General features: G+C 44.2%; 1 protein-coding gene across 1 annotated transcript in view; it reads left to right on the top strand.

Moving 5' to 3' along the window:
- Positions 1 to 4,580: 4,580 nt before the first annotated feature.
- LOC126640699 (neural-cadherin-like) overlaps positions 4,581 to 17,800 on the top strand; it is a 56,039-nt gene continuing 42,819 nt past the window's right edge. The window contains 1 exon segment of the mRNA XM_050316717.1: positions 4,581 to 5,592. Within this exon segment, the coding sequence (XP_050172674.1) occupies positions 4,581 to 5,592 (1,012 nt within the window).

Genomic DNA, 17,800 nt, shown 5'->3' with positions numbered 1-17,800 from the left:
GGACAATAGGTGGGTGTTTAATGCCTTTCAAAGTTTCAAACTTTGTTACTTCAGTAACGCAGAAGAATTATTGGTGGTGCTTTACTTGTTAACAGTGATGTTTAGCAGTAGCATGTATGGCATATGGACTTACCTACGTGCAGCTATTTCATAACAAATCTAAGGAATCCAATTCCTTTTGTCCTGTTTGTTGTCTTGGACAGTTTTTTATGGAAATGATGTATACACAGTAAGTATTTTTCTCTTGTAACAAACTTTTTTTTTCTGTGGAAAAAAAATAAAAAAAAATAAAACTAATAAAAGCCAAGTCAAGGCAGTTTGGATTGTTTGGGACACAAACCGTTTAATGCTTTCCTTTGAGAAGTCAAGGGAAGACTGTACAGTGTAGCTCAAATGTCTGTCTTGATGGGCAGCATAAATAGTCTTGCAACTCTTGAGGATTAGCAGCCTGCTCAGACTGGATCCATATGTCGTGCTGACTGTGACTTCCTGTTGAGACATACTGGTGTGAGGATGAGTGACAAAATACAAGCTTCATATGGAGTTATTGAACTCTGACTTTCACCCTTAAGATCTTCCTACAGCAAGGCAGTCACCTGGAAATAAACTGCTATGCAACATCAAATGCTTACTGATTTAATTGTTTTTAATCAACTAAGGTATTATCTGTCTTAAGTTTTTACAGACCATGATTACATATTTTGGAGCCCTCTGTCATTTTGTAAGATATTATTAGTAGGAGTGAAATCTTTAAATGCAGATTACTTTGTAATAATTTCACATGTAATGATATGAAAATATTGATATTATATTCCAAAGATGGTAGAAATATCCTATGAAGTGCTTCTCCAGAAACTGATCATTTAGCGGCTGAAAAGAATGATGTATTTATGTCTTTAATTTATAGTGGTTCTGAGTTTGAACATTCATCAGACTGCCTTCTTTTAGACTAGTCGGGAAATGATCTGATGTTGAAGTACTCAGGTTTCTCCATTCAAGCAGCCAAGGCTTCGTGGTTGCTTAGCTGAAAGGGGAATGGAGCTTCCCAGTAACATGAAATACATGTTGGCATTTGTGCACTGTTCCATGTCTTTATGCAAAACTGAGACCATGGTTACCTGCTGTGAAATAGATAATATTTTATTATATATAATAGAATTTGTATTGATATGTGTCTATAAATAGGTGGATTTTAAAAAGTGTGTATGTATATGTGTATTTATCTCTGTATAAAATATGTATTCTGTTTGATGTTTCAGAGGTGTTAGGTAAAAGTACTGTTGGTTTGGGTTATTTTCCCCCTAAGTGGTAGCTCTGTAATCTCTTTGTAGGATCAGGTTTCCCAGATTTTCCCATTTTTGCTGTGACTCAGACTATCCTGTTTCAATCTCTCTATGTTTTCAGTTTGCTTAGGTAACAAATGCGATAAACATTTTTAACAGTGGTGAGATGCATCTCATTATGAATTAAATTACATATATATAAAATATACAAATGTAAAGCAATCCTGAGTACTACAGAACTATTCAGTAGGTTGTAACACACCGTCATTATATACATTTACTTTCAGAATTTTGAGCAGCTTTACAATGCCTTGGAATTTCTTCCTGTTTCAAAGTTACAACTGTACTGTCTGTGATCAAGCGTTGACTCCTGCTGGTACTGTACTGGCTGGTTATAGAAAGACCCAAAACATACTAAGACTGACTTTTTTTACACTGTTGCAATAAATACCAGAATATTCTCTAAAATGGAGGTGAATATAAAGTGATGCCTTAAGCGATTCTCCCCTCTGAAATAAATTGAGGATGGGAAGGAATTCAGCTGCCTTCTCCTCACTGCACCATGTTACACTCTCCATGAGACCCCAAGCATAGAAGCCATGGTCTCCCTGGAGTAATTGCTGGATGCTGGGAAGAGCACCTGTGGTTTCCATGGCTGATCTAACTTCAGCTCCAGGCAATAATACAAAATCACTGTGGCAGAGGTGATTAAACCATTTATGCAAATTTAAAAAGGTACATTAAAATTAAATCTGTTTTTCATTTCATCATGAAAACTTATTTCTGAAACATGTACACTAACTGTCATTTGCATCTGTTTGAGCACTGTTAGCACCTGGATAAATGCTGCTGCTTTCTTTTTCTTTCTGCTGACAGTGTCCTGAAGATACCTAAGGAGTTTATTTTAAATAATAATACGTATTTATTTCTCCTCTGTGTTGTTTCCTATCAAAGTCAAGAGCCATCTCTGCTGTCCTTACTGAGATCACCTCTTCAATTAACACTCTATTAGTCTCTGTGGATTCTGCTTCAGTTTTACAGAAATAGTCCTTTGGAAAATATGGCTACACTCAACTGTGTTTGTATCTCTTTAAACTCTAGGGTAGGATCTGCATCCACAAATACATATACACTTGTTTTGTCATAGCACAGGTTTTGTGTAACTGGATGTTGAAAACAACAGAGTTGTCTTAGTGAGTGTCCACAGTGGCAAGGTTGATGCTTGTTCTGCTCTCATTAACACATGTTAGTTCTGGCAACGGGAGTGATATGCAGCAGAAGCCTGAATTTGCATCACCAAAATTCTGTGTTGACATACTAACAATATATGGGTTCATAGGTGGGAGGGAAGACTGTGAATAAAATCTGGTTTATATCTTCACAGGCTGTAGGCAAAACTGGATGTTTCTAAATGCCTGAATATAAGAGAATAGAAAGGGTAGTGTGTCCTGTAATGTAGGATAAAAATGGGCACTTGATTTTGAGAGGATTTAATTTGCTCGTTGTAAGTTTTTATAAGGATGCATCACGCCTCAGAACAGGGAACGCTGCGCTGTCTCCATACTGATCTAAGATTGTCCTAAACTGAACGTTTTGTTTGCATGGTCTGGCTGGCTCATTAAGTGTTGTGAGTTAATGAGCTTTCTACTGCCTTTGTGAAGGAAGGAATTATAGCACAAAGAGCAAAGATAACACACCGAAAGCTTGCTACAGCACATTAACCACGGATAGATCTCGATGTTACTTTCCTGTTGCTACTGGTAAACCATTCCGTAAAACTATTTGGTTTTACTTTTTGCCCTCCCAGTCTGAGATCTCACATCATGCCGAATTTTAGAAAGTATCATCCCTTCCCTTTGCTGCAGTAAAAATTAAGGCCAACAGCTTGTAATAAGAGGATGTGATCTCCCAACGCTTACCTCTCCTTACACCGGTAATCCCCCGAGTGGCGGAGGTGCAGATCTAGCAGTTGGTTGTCACCTTTGACTGTTGCCTGTAATATTTGACTAAAGCTGAGTGAAATGGGTTCTGGCTTTCTTGAGCAGAGCTTCACTTCCAGCCTAGATATGTCATCACTTAAGTTACAACACAGCTGGCAACAAATGCCCCTGCCCTCCTATCAACCTTCTAGTAAAACTAGCAAACCGGTGTTCAAAGCAGGAAGAGGGAGCATTTCTGTTGGAACAACACTGACACAGTTTGACCAGCTGGATGCAGAGGCTCAGCAAAAGGTTGTTCCTGAGCTTTTACTGTCACTCTGTGAAGGGAGGTACTGTTGATCTTGTTTATTAGCAGGAAGATGGTTTGATGAGTAGTGGGGAGTGATTGACATAGCAGTGGTCTGGCTTGGATTCATGCTTCCACTGATCACAGATTTACCAGTGCAATGATTCCCATGCCCAGACTGTTTTATGCATGTTTAGCAGGACTGATACGTTTGCTTGCTGAGTTTAGAAAGGACCATTTTAGTGTTGCTCTCAACAACAGCACACACTACTCTTGTTCCAAAAATATTTTGCCCAAAGACTGACATGTTAAAAGTGATAATTGGTGGTGGTGGTCATATTGTATGCTGAGACATGGTTTGCTCTTCCCCCTTCTGCCAAAATTGCATCTTTCCTTCCGGAGCAGCAACCTAAATGTGCACTTATGAGAGGCCACGCTTCCAAGACAAGCCCAGCTTACATCAGAGAAGCACTTCTGCTGGGTCACAACTATTCTTCAATGATTCAAATATCCCAAGACCCACTATCCTTCATGGAACAGTTTCTCCTACTGGTCACTCTTGTAGCTTGGCTGGGGCCTTTTTTAAATACAGGCTCAGGAGAGCAGGAGGCTGCCGTTTTCCCTGAAATTGCCTCCCCTAAAAGGCACAGTTCCTTATTCTGGGCCCACTCTATCTGTGGAGGAGCGGGAGCATGCAGCTGGATGCATGTGGCATGTTTGACGCCAGCTAAATGCCAGGCACCCACCAAAGCTGCTCCATCACTCCCCTTTGAAACTGGACAAGAGAGAGAACATGTAACAGAAGGTTCATGAGCTGAGACAAGGATAGGGAGACATCATTCACCGATTGCCGTCGCGGGCAATGTGGGGGAAGATGAGGGATTGGCCCGGCAACATTGTAGGCTTTGCCATGGGCGGGCGCCCCCTCGACCACGCGGGGCGGGCTCGCCCCGTCCCCGCCCATGGCCGTGACTGGCCGGGGCTGCCCGTGCCGTGGGTGCCCGCGGCGAGAGCGGCGCAGAGAGGCTCCGTGGGGTGCTGGGCTCCGCTCGGCTCGGCGGGAGCGGCGGGATGGGCCGGGTGCGGCGGGGCGGCTGCGGGCTGCTCCCGCTCCTGCTGCTGCTGCCGCTGCTCGGCGGGGCGGCGGGGCCGGGCTGCGGGGTATCCCCCCGCCTGCTCCGCTTCTCCGGGCAGGTGCCCGAGAACAGCCCGGCGGGGACCCGGGTGCGGGGCTTGCGGGTGCCGCTGCGGAGGCTGCTGGGCCCCGAGGAGCCGGTCGGGGAGTGGGCGCTGGAAGGCGACGGCGCTTCCCGCTTCTCCGTCCAGCGGTGGCCGGGCGGCGGGCGGGGGCTGCTGCTGCTCCGCACGGCCGAGCGCCTGGACCGGGAGGCGCAGCCCGAGTACGGGCTCCGGCTGCGGCGGCGAGCGGGACGGTCCCCCCGGGAGGCGCTGCTGCGGGTCCGGGTCCTGGACCGCAACGACCACCGGCCGCGGCTGCCGCCGGCGCGGCCGCTGGAGGTGGACGAGCTGGCCCCGCTGGGCACGGAGGTGGCCCGGCTCCGCGCCTCGGACGGCGACGAAGGCGCCAACGCGCGCCTCACCTACCGGCCCTGGCCGCCGGGCGCCGGCAGCCGCCTGCTCTTCGTGGTGCCCCGCAGCGGGCAGGTGCTGACCGTGGGCTCGCTGCTGGGGCTGCGCCGGCTCCGTCTCTGCGTGGCCGCTCTCGACCACGGGCGGCCGCGGCCGCTGCGCAGCCCCGCGCGGTGCCTGCGCTTGGCCGTGCGCGGGCGGGGGGCGGAGGGCGCGGGGAGGCGGCGGGGGCCGCGCTCGCTGCAGCCGCAGGGACCCGGAGCCCGGCGCTACACGGCCCGACTGCCCCCCGGGGCCAGGGTGGGCGACACCGTCTTTACCGTCCCGCGGAGCCGAGACCGGGCGGCCGGCGGGTGGTTCGAGCTGGCCTCTCCCGGCAACACCCCCGTGGCCGTCGACAGGACGTCGGGGCGGCTCTACCTGCGGCGGGAGCTGAGAGCGGGCGGCCGGGCGGAGGTGCTGGTCAAGGTGCACCGCGGCGGAGGAGGTAGAGGTCCGGGGCGGGCGGCGGGGACGAGGTCGCTTTTCCCCGCGGGTCTGTCCGGGTGGGTCGGGATGGCCGCGAAAGGGATGGGGGGATGAAGGGTCGCCACGAGGGAGGGGGATGCTGATCAGGCACGGTCGTGCCGGGCACTTGTCACTTGAGGAGATGCGGCCGCAGAGATGCTGCGCTCCTGGGCGCGGGGAGCCGCAGGTGGCTGTGGGAGCTGCCCCTCGGAGTCGGTGGGAGGCATGGGAATGGGCCGGCTCTTTCCCGATACCTCCCGCAGAGGTGTTGCGTCCTGCTTTTGAAGGAGCAGCTGAAAACGTAGGGAATGGTGTTTTGGTTATGTTGTTTTGTAAGGAATTCTTGTCACAGCAGGTTCACTTTAGTAGGACCAGAGGTTTCTTCTCAGGGGGTTAACAAGCGGTTAAAGCCTGTTAAAAAAGGGGACACACCAGGTTAAACAGCTTGTCCATTGTGGGAGCAGTTAGCAGAAAGCCTTTTCTGCCGCTCGGGTCCTCCATGACCTAGGAAGGGAGAGGTGACACTGCCCTGGGTGTGGGCGCTTTTAGACCTGCAGCTGCGGCCCCCTGCGCTGGAAGAGCCCTGTGCGCTGAATGATGCTGAGAGTCGGCTACAGCTCCGGCAGAGCAGTGCATGGGAGGGGAAAGGAGTCGCTGCAAAATAGGTGTCAATTAATTTAGGACAAGCAAAACTCCAAAATTATCTTAATCTGGAATCCTAGGAGTTCGTGTACGGAACTAAATGGAGATACCACTGTCCTCTGTACATCAGCAGCTTGTATACTGTGTATGGTTTTCCTAACACAGCAAGGAGAATGGCTAGACTTGATAAACTTCTTAAACTATGTTAAGCTCGAGATGTGGGTTCACAAGCCATCCTTTCCATGTGGTACTTTCATCTTATTCAGGGTAAGTTTTATAGTGCGTTTGTAGCTGTAGCTCAGGTCTCTGATAACATTACTGATTATCATTTGGCTGAGGTTTGTTTTGTATTATTTGCTTGGCTTTTTTCTTAGATGTTTGCAACTTTACTGTAGAGGGAATATTTACTGTTTTCTATAAATGGATTTTACAGCCTAATGCTCAGGAAATGTGAAACAGAGCTGGGAGGAAAATAAATGTGTTGAAACATGCTGGGAGCTGTAACCTTACCATCATGTGCTGTGTGTGGTCTCAGAATACCGGAGACACCTGCCTGGGAAACTTACTCTTGCAGGAATGAGTTATGCAAGTGACAAACATTTAACATTAGGAAAACTCTGCATAGTATTTCTAGGTACTAGCTTCAAACAAAACACCTGATATTTAAAGTAGAGCTTCTCATTCAAGTTAAAGATGGAGTTGGAAAGGGGACACGTTGCTTGACCGTCTTGCTTATTTATAATGAAGGCAAATAACCTTGTGAGCAGTGTTCAGCAAATGATTAATTGTGTTGTCCTCTCCAGTCTGGTGGTGTACAGCATGTTTTTACCACTGTCTGTGCACTGATAATGTATTGATGAGAGATGAGCCTCAGGGAGAAAGGAATTTGATGATCAAGTGGGACAAGGTCATTTAGACACTCCTTTAAGCTACTTTGAAAATCAAAACTATCTCATAACTTTGTATAGTAACAAACTTGGGATCTTTTTCTGGCTGCTTATTTTACAGAATTATGGTGAAATGGTGAGAGGATTTGAGCGTCCATTTTTTTTTTAATCTGAAGAGACCTGGTGGTGAACTGTCAAAAGTCAAACAGAATTAATTTTGGTCTGCTCCTCATTTCTCTTCATGCCTCTTACTAAATGTAATTAACAGTGAATCACATTGTAATCAATATTATGGAGCGTGTGCCAAACTTTTAATCGTCTCTTTAATTGAAAAACAAAGCTATTGGACCCTTATTAATTGCCACCTCTTATGTAATTCATGAATGCACTTAGGCGTTTCAAAGTTGCTGCTTCTCCAGGGAAGCGTGTCTTGGGGTTCTGGATGTGGTTTGGTTTTGTTTTGTTTGTTGCTAGTTTGTTTATTTTCCAAGGAAAGCAAGCCTTTTATGGCACTTAAGAAATTAACAAAACAGGATGTCAGATCTTAGAACACTGTTTCTTGCAGCTGTAGTCCTAAGAAGACAGGGTATTCATGTGCACAGCTGAAATACTGAAATAAAATGTAGACCACAATAACCTTCTGGATCTTCCCTGTTGCTCAGTAGCACTCATAGCAGTGAGAGGTAGGGAGCTGCCATCTGTTTTGTGGGTACACTGAAGGAGGGACTGTGAAAACATAATTCTTCTCCCACTGAATACACACTTGGTACATGGACTGTGCATGGCAAAGAGGTTTTCACAACTTTGTGGCTTGTCTTACCTACGCAGAGCAGTTTGCATCTTCCTTAGGAACCTGGCAGCAGGTTGCCTTTGTATCTCAAAGCCTTGCTGTTCTGGGCTCTGTGCATGAGTGTAGTTATGAATTTGACTTGGAATTCAGAACAGTGTGTAACCTGAGCCTGGAAAGGCTGGGGAAGAGTTGAAAGGGCTGAAGGTCCATTTCTCTTCTAAGTCTGCCTCTGTTCATGCACACCTACAAGTACTTACATAGGTCCTCATACTTGTTACTGAGTCACAGAGGGTGTGATGTGTGTGGCTGCACAGCTGCTTCCTCCACTGCCCCCACAGATGTCCTTTCTGATGCTGGCCATAGGTACCGGTGCACACTTTGTAGAAGCTTTACATTTGGGGCTTTGTCTATAATGCTTCAAAAAAGGAAGGAACACAATGTCTTAGCCCTGTTCTTCAACTCCAGCAGACTTTTAGCTCCGTTGGGGGCTTTTTTGTTTGGTTTGGGGTTTTCGTTGGTTTGTTGTTTGGGTTTTTTTTAACTTTGAGAGCGTGCCACAGAGGGCTTATAGAGTGCACACTTGGGCTTGGAATAGTGAGACTCAGTGGGTGATGTCCATATTCCTGCACACACCAACTCTGCAGTCACATCCCACATGATATTAAACTGAAAACAACAGTGTAAGAAGTCACTCCATAATCTACAAAGGTTACTTTTATTTGACAGCAAGGGAGACTCAAAAAAGCATGGTGAGACAAATCTCTTCCACTCCCATGTGTCTGCATTGTCCAAAGAGTTAAGGGATTGAGGCTAGCAACCCTTGAACTCTGGGATGCCTCAAGACATCAAAGTTATGTCACAGCAGGTAGTTTATGACTGAAATGAATAAAGCAGTTGCAAGGCTGTTCAGTGTTTTCTTGTTTTGGAAGTGAGATGGATATCTTATCCCCTGTTCTCTTTCAGGTGAGATAACAACTATTTAGTACTGTAATTCAATTCCAAGGAGATAGATCTTAAATCTGACTGAGAAGGCTGTAGCAAAATGCCATTCCTTCAGTGTAGTGTCTTATGGTAGAATATGATCAGTGTTGAACCCTTATGACTCACTAGAAGCAAACTATATTTTAAAAAAACATCTCTCAGACCTACTCCTGGAACTGTACGCTTCTCCCTGACCTGAAAGTTACTGATGGAATGACTTAAAAGCAGTGCTTGGTGACAGCAAAGTAAGGAGCCATTTGTTCCTAGGACTATGGATGTGCTTGCTTTGCATCAGTTGGGGTGGCTGAGCTTTTGCCTGAGTAAACAAACTCTGTGTAGAGAACAGACACTGCTCTGTGAGAGAGAAGCAGCAAAGGGTCGGGGGCTATGTCTGTGGAAGGGGAAGAGGATCTATTTAGAAATTTAGTATACAAGGAGAACTGGAAGGTAATCTAGCAGCTCTATCTTTTCAATTCTTGTGACACAGCATAGCAACCAGCACACCACTCCTTTGAAGGTTGTTTCCCACACACACCTCTAGATGCTGCTGCCCACCTTTACCAAAGGGGCATCTGCTGTGGGTCTGAGGTGCTTCTCATAACTGCAGCCAATAGTGTTAAAGTGAAATATTGCTACAATGTTTTTTGGCACCTTTTTGTACATATTGAACACATTTGCTATTCCAAAACCATTTGTATTTTGCTGGTGATGATAATTTTTTTAGTGTTTGGAAAAGGTTTATTCACTCACATTATGGTCACAGGAACAGCTCTTAATGCATAAAGCCTCGGCAAGCAACTTTTCATTTTAAAAACATTTGAATAAACCTCAGGGAGTAGAGACTTACTAATGTTAAAGGACAACACTGATAAATGCCTGTAGTTTTTCCACAGAAATACTGGGGATGGAAGTGAGGTGATTCCTAACCACTGGGGCAATCGGATTTTGCTACAGCCTCTCAAGAATAAGATTTTTTTTATGTCCCACACAAATTACTTTAAACTTAATAAGTTTAGCCACTTTAATGAGGAAGAATAGGTGCTATGTTGGGTGGGATTACAGGAAGACAGAGGCAGCAACTAGGAGCTTGTCCAGTTATAGTCTCCTCAAAGAATTTGGTTTCTTAAATGATGCTGCCCTTATAAAAATGTTTAGGACTATTTTATGACTATGTTCTGTGCCTTTTCTTGGCACACACAAAAAAAGAGACCTTGCAGGTAATTTCACTTTGGTGATGTAAGTACAGCCTTGTATCTGTTACTGGGGTGTTCTGTAGCACACAAATGTCAATTTTGTCTGTGTTATTTCATCTGCCTGCTGAAATACTGACTGAAGAGTGGAAGGTAGAAGTTGTGGAAGATGGAAACAAACCTAAAAAAATTGCCTCTCCTTTTTATCAATGTGGGGACAAACCCCCACCCACAATAGTAAAAGCTGAGTTATCTGCAAAGAGCACCAACTTTTGAATGCCACAATTGTAGCTGGTTCTTGCTTCACTTTCCTTCTTTAAAAAACAAAAAAATTACCCAACCCCCCTCTGTGTTGCTGACTCCTCAGCTATTCTTCCTATGTCAATGTGACCTGACTTCTTCACCAACTGATGTGCCTGCAAATAATTATATGTTGTACAGTATTTAATAACATTTTTAATGGGGATTCGTGGGCTGTTAACATGGCAAACTGTAATAAAAAACTTGTTTTGTGAAGAATCCTGTTATATGGAAGCTTTTGAGATTCTGTAAGTAGTTGTACTTCCCATTTTCTATCCGGTGCTGTGTGTTTCTAATTCTCCTGGTTGGGTGGTAATGAGTGGCTGTTGGCAGATACAGTAGATTTAAGGGTTGAGGCAGAGACGTTACTTCATAATCACAGGTCTGACAGTGCTTCAGAGATTTCCTCTAGAAACAAGCAACAACATTAAAATAGATTTTAAAAACTAGAGGATGACACCACAGTTGGGCTTTAAAGGCTAGGGGTAAAGGCAGCAGTAAAGATACGATGGATTTTGAAGTCCTATGCCCTACATCTGCCTGAAGCTTTTCTTGTGATGTACAGATATTTGCCTGTGGTGATGTCTTTGCTGCCCAACAAATGCCATGGGTGTCTCAGACACCCAATGTGATGGAGGTACCCGCAGTAGCTGTGCATCCACACAGAAAATGAAATACTGGCTGAAGATTTGTCTCTGTTACTTGTGTGTGCAGAAGCACCTGCAATTGCCTTTTAGCTCCATGGTCCCACTGGATGAGTCTACAGGTAGTATTGAGAAAAGCAAGACCTTGCCTCCTCAAATTGGTGAGGTGGTGTATGAGTAGAAAACATACCCAGGTGCTGGTTGTATATTAAGAAATATGTCATGAAAATAATGCAAAGTGATCTCTGCACCCTGCTCTGTCAAGCTTGCTGGTTGTGGTGAACCAAGAAGGGAAAATTGAAACCCACTGTCATAGCTTTAGACAAGGCAGTTGGTATAATCCCACTGCCCAGGTGTACTGTGGCTGTGGGCTCTTCATCCACAAGCTGATGTAGTTGTTTGTGGACTGCCAAGGGAATAAACAGGCCTATTGCCATAACTGGATGGTGAGGCTATTGCTTTGCCTTCGAGATACAGCACTCTATACTTGATCCAACATGAGTCCAGTCAGTGCCACAGTGTGTTGCAAGAGGATATGATACCCCTGAGCATTGTATCCAAACCTTAGGCATATTTGTGAGACCAAATCTGTTAATTAATAGAAACATCACCCTCAGGAGTCTCATCAGTGTTTGAGGTGGAGCTCACACATCATGTTCATGACAGAGTAGCTATACTGAAGGTGCTCCCCATGCCAATTTTTGCAAGAGAGTCAGAGAAAAGAAATTAATAAAATGAAGCCTTTAATTTTGAAGGGGGGATCTGTGTCGTGAAGGCTTTCCCTGCTGTGAGAGCTCCTTCATGCCCCTGCACTTCTGCCAGCGGGGGTGACAGCTCATGCTGAGGCAGAGGCATGAGCATCATAGCTGTTGCTGCCTGGACTACTCCTTGAAACCAAGGAGAAGATGCTTTCTCTTTTCCTTTTCCTCAGTGACCACCTTTATTTGGGATGCCCATCTTCTGGCCAGCTGCTGATGTTCAAGTTTGTAAGAATGAATTTGCCACTAGACTCAGAAGTTTGGACAGGAGAGAGGGGCACAGTGGACAGCATGACTGTGTAAATATGACAAGAAGTATCGCTAAAATGCTAAAAAGCATTTCTAAGAGTAATGATGAACTCTGTTTAAAGATTAATTACTGCCATAAGACATTTTGTTGTAAATTTAAATATCCTAAAGTAGATTACCCCTATGTATACTGTCTTATAAAATCTGAGTGAAAAAGGTGAAAAGTACTTGAAAGAAAAAATAATTTAAAAATTAAGGAGAATTGACTGTCTTTAGCTTTAAAGGAGCATTAAAACTGCCTCTCAGTGCCTAAGCCTAAGCCGTCATGCCTGTGGTTTATATAACTCTGCTTGGGATTCCACTCTTTTTCTGGCCCTGTTGACTTGCAGAAATGTCAGTGATGGCAGTCAGAGGCCTTTTCTCTGCTCCCCAGAAGAGCAGGTGGTCTTGTCTCCCTGTCTTCTTCACTGGAACCTCTTCAAGGGGATAGGGCTGCTAGCTAAGGGAATGGAAATATTCATTACTGTCAGTGGCTTATCTTTAAATCATCCTGTGTTGGGGAGGAGGTGTGAAATGCAGTATCTTTAAATTCAAATGATTGTGGTTTGCAATTTGTCTCATGTTTTCTCTTGCCTTCCTGCACAAATCCCCTTTGTTTTCCTTCCCTTGATCTTCCTTGAGGCTCCTCAGGTCTGTCATATCATTAGGAGACTGGAGCATGAGCTGCACCTTTTAGCATCATAACATTAAACATTAAAAAAAATAATCCAATTTCTTGTGGCAAGCAGATAGTCTGGTTTCTGTAACAGGTCTTGGAAATAGGGGGCAGATCCGCCTATTTCACATGGAAGTGCAGTGTTAATGCATTATCCTATGGCTGCAGTGTTCCCTGAGGCAGCTGCTGCCTGTGAAGCATTTTACTCTGCTGCCTCCATACTCCCTGACTGCGAGGGCCTCTGGAGCCTTATGGCAACTTAAAAATGAAAACATGAGTCCTTTGATTTTTTCCTTTCTTTTTGCTTCTATTGAAATACACTGATCTTTCTATATGCTTCAGTGTATCTCATTATAGGTGTTTTCTTTTAAATATTGCTCTTGTCATTTATAAAGACACCTGCGAACTTATAGGACAAGAATTCATAGAACTTCAAGAAGGAGTGATATTTATGTGTATATACACACAAAATTTTGTATGATATTTGAGATAGAAGTTTATTAACTTAGTGCATCAGCTGTTTTCTGGCAATCACATTATTTTTAATTTGAGGAAATACAGCTCATTTGAAACTAATTTTGTGTTTCAGTCCTGAAGGTGACAAGGGTCTTTTAGCATTATAGTAACCATTTCTCAGCTGGAGATTTCCTGGTTTTGGTTCAACAATGAGCCAAACTCCTGATGTCTCACCCTACTACTGAAGATTAGTGGTGTGGCCTGACAGCACAATGAGGGGCTTTGGAGACATCCCATCTTGGTGTCCTGTCAAGCCTGGTACTTCAGAAACTTCTTCAAATACCATGATGTCTCTTTTAAATTCAAATTATTCATTTTGCCAGAGGTCACATAAACAACATATAAACTACCATTTTTAATGCACATTTCTTACTTCTCAGCTTCCCAACATTAGTCCCTTCAAACCCACATCAGCCAGTGCAGCTCTAATCCTCATCTCAGGAAAAGAAAATTACTTCTATCACATTTCCTCCTTTTGTTAAGGGAGGAAACTAAATGATTAAAGGAACAAGGAATTGATACAGGCTTGCAAGAATAGCCACTTGCAGTTTCAAAAGCTTTTCCAGTACTTTCTTTGCTTTCATGCTCTTGTCTAAAGATGGTGCAGGAATGTCTGCTCTGATCTGCTGAAGTGTGTTTAGCCCTCAAAGATAGAAACCTTGCAGCTCATCACCACTTGGGTGGCCATGTGTTGAGTTCCCCCATTCTTGCACTTTCTACATCTTAACCTTTTTACTTTGGTTCCTTTTAACTGGTGATTGGTTGACATCCTTTTATTAAGGTGCCTTTCTTAGATGTTAGCACAAGCTAAAACTGAAGCCTTGGGGATACAGCAGTATCTCCAGGAAAATCAGCCCTCCTTAATATTATCTTCTGGACTGATCATACCAAGACTCTTTCCAATGTGTGGTGCCAAGTGTTTTATCCTGTTGATCATCTTGTTTCATAGACCTGGTTTTCTGATTATTTCCTTCCTTTCAGTGGATGATTCATATTGACAAAATGAGTGAGCTGCAACATGGTGATGTTGCATTTTGATTTAATAGGATGCTGTGGTTGTGTCAGGAACAAAATAAAACACTATCGATTTTGGAGGCTTGATCTGTTAATGCCTTTGCAGTTATGGCAGCTGAAAAAAGAGTGCATTGCTGGGGAAGACCCCTATTTTATCAAGACTGGTTTTGTTTCACTGATTTGTTTCAAGTCAATGTGATAATTTTCCATAGTATTTGATTGTCATGTGTCTGTAACACCTTAAAATCCTTGAGTTTCTCACATCTGATGTGTGTGCAAAGGGAAGCTACCAGAACAGAAATGTCCATGCTCGTAGTGCTGCTTCTGAACAGCCCTTTCTGTTTGATAGGAGAATTTAGTGCTGTTTGACTGACCTCCTGTTAGTCTCCAGACTATGCTTTTTTAGGGTTTTGGACTTGCTCCAACTAAGATCTGCTCTTTGTAACTATCTTTTCTTCCACTTATTCCCTGCTAGAATTAGAGCTCTGATCTGTGTGCATATAACCTGGACTGTTCTGTCAGCATGCTTGCAGGTTTGCTTCAATTTAAATTTTGTTTACTTGCATGGGAAACAGCTTCAAGCCTGAAAATCTGAAATAAATGCTAAAGGGCACGAAGGAGTGAGCCAGGTCTCAGCTGCAGAAAGACATTCCTCCTTGCTGCTGTACCACAGCCCTCCGGGTTTGGCCTCATCCCATGTCTTTCCTTTCATGTGTGGTGCTGCATGTTTCTAGAGCGGTGTTTGCTCCTTCCCTCACTTCTTACCCTTAAGCAAACAGCAAAATAAGACACATGGTCCAAAGAATGTTTATGCTATGAGTTCCCTCAAGTTGCAGGGGAATGAGTGACATGTGGACATGTATGCCTCAGAAATCAATGAGATGCAAAAGCTGAAAGGCAGGGAAATTAATGTATGATGGAAAGGATTTAACAGCCTTGCTGGTACTGTGCCCCTGCCTAGAGGCAGGCTTTGCAGCAACAGAGTGATTGCCAGAAGATATTTGTCTAATCAGGTCTTAAAGATCTCAGTGATGGATGCTCTCTCACCTCTCTGGACACTATCAACTGCTCCATTATCCTTATAATTAAAAACGTGCTGTGAGATCCCACCCACAACACCTAATGCCAATCTTTTCCTTGGGAATGAGAGTTTGTTACTTTTTGGTTTGCAGGTTAGGAAACAACTGACTGCCTTCATAGATCAGTCTTTCAGCATCTTATAGCACTGCTGGCATGTTTCTTGTAGTCTCCTGAAAATCTCCATGTCTTTCCACCTCTCTTGATGTTTTCTGTTTGTGCTCTTGGCTCTTCTCTGGACACTTGCCACTTGGTCCACATCCTTCTTGAAATCCACTCCCCAGGACTTTAGTTCACTGGGTTGCCCAGAGAGGTTTTGGAGTCTCCCTCCTTGGAGATATTCAAAAGCCATATGGACATGGTCCTGAGCAGCCATGTCTAGGTAGCCTGGCTTGAGAGTGGTTGGACCAGAATGACCTCCAGAGGTACCTGCCAACCTCAGCCATCCCACGAGGAGGTGATCCAAGGCTTTGCTAAATGTCACAATTTTACCAAGGTTCATAGAGGGCTGAACATGAGCCAGTAGCATGCCCAGGTGACCCAGAAGACAAAAGGCATCCTGGCCCGTATCAAAAATAGTGTGGCCAGCAGGACCAGAGCAGTGATTCTTCCCCTGTACTCGGCAATGGTGAGGCCACACCTCGAGTGCTGGGTCTGGGTCCCTCACTACAAGAAGGACATCGAGGTGCTGGAGCCACTCCAGAGAAGGGCAACGGAGCTGATGAAGAGTCTGGAGCACAAGTCCCATGAGGAGCAGCTGAGGGAGCTGGGGTTGTTCAACCTGGAGAAGAGGAGGCTCAAGGGGAATCTTATCACTCCCCACAGCTCCATGAAAGGAAGTTGTAGTGAGGGTGTGGTCACTCTCAAGTAACAAGTGACAGAACAAGAGGAAATGGCCTCAAGTTGTGCCAGGGGAGGTTAGGATTGGATATTAGGAGAAAATTCTTCATGGAAACAGTGGTCAAGCATCGGAACAGGCTGTCCAGGAAAGTGGTTGAGTCACTATCCCTGGAGTTATCTAAAAGGCATGTGGATATGGCACTTAGGGACATGGTTTCATAGAATCACAGAACCAATAAGGTTCGAAAAGACCTTTAAAATCATCAAGTCCAACTGTCAACCCAACACCACCACCATGTTCACCAATAACTATGTCCTCACGTGCCCTATCAACTTCCAGGGATGGGATTCCCAGGCTTAGTTGTGGACTTGGCAGTACCAGGTTAATAGTTGGGCTTGATGATCTTAGAGGTCTTTTCCAACCTAAACTCTGTTTCTACTTAAATACACATTTCAGAGTGAGGGAAGGTGAAGTTTTTGTAAAAATCCAGAAAATTATGGTTAATTTGAACCACACAGGTATTTCCCCTGACATGGTGTCCTGAACTCAGTGAAATATTTTCCCTTGTCTGTCTTTTTTAAAACAAAAAACTGTTTTAGGGCTGACTTTAACTGGGTTTTACCATTCTTACAGTAGGATCAGTACCTCCTTACTGATTGGTATTTAACACTTGGATCACCTCCATGAAACAATATTAAGGACTAATCTGTATAATTATAATTATTGAAATAATTCTCCAGGTTTCACTAAATGGGAAAAATGTTTGACTAGATATTCATCTCTGCAGAAATTAGAAGTGCCTGAATTAGACCAATAAATGAACAAAAATATCTTTAAATGCTCTAAAAGTGCCTAGAAGTTTTCATTCTGTTACTTGACCATACCAAAATGACACTGTTTGTTTCTGGTTTAATTAAGATGTGCTTCTCAGCCCTACCTGTCAGCTGTAGATAAAATACTGACTGCTACAGCTGCTCTCAGGAGCTACTGGCTCATGGTGTGGGTTTTGCCTTGCCTCACACAGCAATACAGAGAAAAAAAGAAATGAACCAATGTTCCTGTGTAAGCAGTGTTGGCACATTAGAAAACTAGAAACCATGTAATCTAAGAATTTCCTCTAGCTGAAGAAACTATGCCTAAATTATTTTAAATGTTTTTAAAGCTGCACAAAACTTCATTTAAATCCTTTCCTTCCTGGGAATTATGACCTCTGGGAAGTTTGTCCAGCATGTATTTTTACTGTGGGGTAAGGCTGCTCATCAATACAGGTCTTGCATATCAGCAGATGTCTCTGTCTTTGGGTAGTCTTTTGTTTAGTGTCAGATCCCCAAGGTCTACAGTTAAAATTATTTGGGATTTCTAGCTTATTTCTTGACTTTGGTTCTGGTTTTGCCACGTGTTCCTGTCTTCTTCCATCCTGTGTGAAATGTGGCCTGGTTGAAGGCAGAGATCAAGGGTTTCCTGTGTGAGACACAAGTACACTGGTGGGTGTTTCTTTTGATAGTGGTGTAGTCCTTAACAGACCTGCAACCTCAGTGCAGTTTGTTCAAGTGTGTGATCATATTTTTTCAGTCAGAAAACATGCATTTC

This window comes from Myiozetetes cayanensis, unplaced genomic scaffold (assembly GCF_022539395.1).
Source record: "Myiozetetes cayanensis isolate MyiCay16 unplaced genomic scaffold, myiCay2020 scf1, whole genome shotgun sequence".
Classification (NCBI taxonomy): Eukaryota; Metazoa; Chordata; class Aves; order Passeriformes; family Tyrannidae; genus Myiozetetes; species Myiozetetes cayanensis.
Note: the sequence above shows the minus strand (reverse complement) of the source record. Positions and strands in the feature narration are given on the sequence as shown.